Source organism: Manacus vitellinus, unplaced genomic scaffold (assembly GCF_001715985.3).
Source record: "Manacus vitellinus isolate BGI_N305 unplaced genomic scaffold, ASM171598v3 scaffold_32_pilon, whole genome shotgun sequence".
Taxonomy (NCBI): domain Eukaryota; kingdom Metazoa; phylum Chordata; class Aves; order Passeriformes; family Pipridae; genus Manacus; species Manacus vitellinus.
In genome coordinates, this window is record NW_021940460.1 from 7,605,228 (window position 1) to 7,608,255 (window position 3,028).

Genomic DNA, 3,028 nt, shown 5'->3' on the forward strand with positions numbered 1-3,028 from the left:
CTGCTGCACCAGTCACTGTGGCCCAGCCTTAATGGTGCAGCCTGGCAGGCTGGGCACCCTGGTTGGCACAGCAACCCCCAGGGCCAGCTGATGGACACTAAGAGTGGGACAGGGAGGTGCTGCTCCACAGCCATGCCCAATTTCTGTGCCCCTCTGGTGTTTGCAGCTGTCACCTCTCCTGGCACAACGGCCAGGGCTGGTGTGGGCAGAGGTGAGGCAGAACCAATGTCCCCCTCAGACCATTCTGAATGGCTGATGGCCCAGAGTGACTGATGCCCCCATGGCTGTGCTTGGCTCCTGTCTGGGTAGCAAAAGCCTGGTCCTCAAGTGTGATTTTTAAGGGGGGGAAACTAAAGCATGACAGGATGGTCCAGGGGCTGGGGCACCCATGTCTGGACACTGGGAGAGCCTCACTGAGGGTCACAGAGCCCCCCAGCCCAGCCATCTCCCTGCCATGGGAGTCATGCCACCAGAGCATCAGTGTTGCAGCAGACCTGGGCGCTGCCCCAGAGCCACCAGGCAGTGACTGCTGGGGTGGCACTTTCCTGGGAAAACCTCAGCCGAGGGAAAGGGTGGTGCCGGATCACGTGGCAGCACCATCCATGCCAAGCATGATTTCACTGGGCGTCTCTGGACTCTGCCCTGGGAGAGTCCTGCCATGCTGTGCGCCATCCTGGAGCGCTGCCAGCCGTGCCGGGCTCCTGGCCAGCCAGGAGCAGGGAGGGGAGAGAAGCCAGCACAGCTCGTGGCTTCCCAGCTGGCTCCAGCTGGGCTCTGCTGCCCCTCGGGCACATGCCCGGGCCTTCCACGGAGCTTTCCCAGCACCGGCAGGGACATGTGCCCATGTGGGGATGCCAGGGATGGGTTGGTGGGATAGGGTGTCTGTCTCTTCCTGTGCCACTTGCTGGCTCAGCCAGGCTCCTTGCTGTGTTCCATAGGGCGAGCGAGAGGCTGGCAAAGGCCTGGAGATGCGGAAATTGGTGCTCTCAGGTTTCCTGGCCAGTGAGGAGATCTACATCAACCAGCTGGAGGCCCTCTTGTTGGTGAGCACAGCCCCCAGACTGGACAGCCCCTCCAGGGATGGTCCCCAGCAGGCATGGGTGGATGGATGGATGGAGTAATTTCTTCCTGGACAGCTTTCCCCAGGCAGGTCTGGCCTGGGTGCTGCCTGAGTGGGGGCAAAGCTTCAGGAGCCACACTGGAGCCAGCCTTGCTGCCCCCATCTCACCTTCCCCGCTGCCCGTTGGGAAGGTATTTATAGCCCTGCTTCCTCTTGTGGACTCGCTGACCTTCGTGGCCGAGAAACGGCTGCACAATGCGGGGTCACCACCACGGGGAAGTCTGCGGGGATGCACAAGCCCAGAGTACCCCTTGGTGCAGCTGCTGGCTGGGACCTGTCCTGGGCAGCCCTTGCTGCTGACTCAGATCCTCCTTGTCCCCAGCGTTCCCCTCCCAGCCCTCATCTTAAATGCTCTCCCTTCTCCTTCGGCAGCCCATGAAGCCACTGAAGGCCACGGCCACCACGTCACAGCCTGTCCTCACCCTGCAGCAGATCGAGACGATTTTCTACAAGATCCAGGACATCTATGAGATCCACAAGGAGTTCTATGACAGCCTATGCCCAAAGGTGCAGCAGTGGGACAGCAACGTCACCATGGGCCACCTCTTCCAGAAGCTGGTATGCACCTTCCTCAGGTCTTGCTCCACTTGGAAGAGAAGGAGGGCCGGGTCCTGCTGCTGCTTTGGATGTACAGTGGGAGCATGGGCTGTGCCCATGGGTGCTGTGGCCATGCTGGGGAGAGGAGGAGGAGAGGGTGGGTTGAAGGGCAGTAGAAAGCAGTTGTCGCTTCAGCTTCTACTCTCTAGGCACTTGTTATCTCTCTGTTGGATTTTGGAGCTTTGTGGGGGCACAGGACTGGACAGGAGCCCCACCGTCCTGCCCTGGGCAAGAGCTTTCCCTGCAGAGCCAAATGTGTGGCTGCCCAGATGGCTGTGGTGTGGCAGTGTCCTGCCAGGAGGGGACAACTCTGGACAGAGTGCCCTGAGGGGCTGCCAGGCTCCTTGTGCTGCAGGGGGGCTTCAGCATCCTGCTGGGTGCCCTGCTAACCCCTGCTCCTCGCAGGCCAGCCAGCTGGGCGTCTACAAGGCCTTTGTGGATAACTACAAAATCGCCCTGGAGACGGCAGAGAAGTGCAGCCAGAGCAACTACCAGTTCCAGAAGATCTCTGAGGTAAGCTGGGATAGGGCTGTGCCAGTGGGACAAGGGTGTTCCCCAGGCTGTCCCAGGACAGGGCAGAGAATGCTATTCCTGTGGCTGAGCTGACTGCGACTGCCCTGTGGAGATGCTCTCCCTGCCCTGGGGACTCCCAGTGACTGGCCCCAAGGGCTGAGCCATCGGTGGCTCTGCTGGGGGCTTGTGATCTCTGGGCGTTGCAGGAGTTTGTCCCTCACCTTGTGCAAGCTCAGGTTGGGCTCAGCCCTCGCTGTCACCGTGTCAGGGGTGCCAGGGCAGCCTGCACCAGCTCGCCCCATCCAGTGACCATGGGTGCTGGGCACCTGTGGCTCATCTCCTGTCTCCTGCTGGCTGCAGCTCCGTGCCTGGCTCCCCTATAGAAACAGAGACCTCCGTGGCTGCAACGGCCCCCTGCTCTTTCCAGCCCCTCCACAGCAGAGCTGTTCATCTGGGTGGGATCACCACCACATCATCCCAACTGCTGGGCACAGCCAGAGCTGCTCCCAGCCAGGCAGCATCCTGTACAGCCCACACCTCCACCCAGCACCCACGTGTGGCCCCCAGCATGGCCAGGCTGGGGCCGGGGAGAAATATCAGGGTGCAGAAAGGGTTGGGGGGACCCCATGATCTTGAGCAATGACCTTACCCCCACCCCCAGCCCCCCGCGGGCTGCACTGATGGCCCTTTCCTTCCCTAGGAGCTGAAGGTGAAGGGCCCCAAGGACTCGAAGGAGAGCCACACGTCCGTCACCATGGAGGGTACGGCGGGCGCGGGGAGGGGGACGCAGCCTTTTGT

The 3,028-nt window shown here is 61.7% G+C and overlaps 1 protein-coding gene and 1 long non-coding RNA gene across 2 annotated transcripts in view; one reads left to right on the plus strand and one right to left on the minus strand.

Annotated features, from left to right (window-relative positions):
- Positions 1 to 3,028, plus strand: part of ABR (ABR activator of RhoGEF and GTPase) — a 30,638-nt gene that overhangs the window by 11,007 nt on the left and 16,603 nt on the right. Inside the window, exons 3-6 of the mRNA XM_018076748.3 lie at positions 939 to 1,043; positions 1,493 to 1,678; positions 2,123 to 2,230; positions 2,931 to 2,991. Coding sequence (XP_017932237.1) covers positions 939 to 1,043; positions 1,493 to 1,678; positions 2,123 to 2,230; positions 2,931 to 2,991 — 460 coding nt within the window. The remainder of the gene's footprint in view (positions 1 to 938; positions 1,044 to 1,492; positions 1,679 to 2,122; positions 2,231 to 2,930; positions 2,992 to 3,028) is intronic.
- Positions 1,702 to 3,028, minus strand: part of LOC108640412 — a 7,438-nt gene continuing 6,111 nt past the window's right edge. Inside the window, exons 2-3 of the long non-coding RNA XR_001921161.2 lie at positions 2,452 to 2,607; positions 1,702 to 1,792 (exon numbers count right to left, since the gene is read on the minus strand). This is a non-coding gene — a long non-coding RNA (uncharacterized LOC108640412). The remainder of the gene's footprint in view (positions 1,793 to 2,451; positions 2,608 to 3,028) is intronic.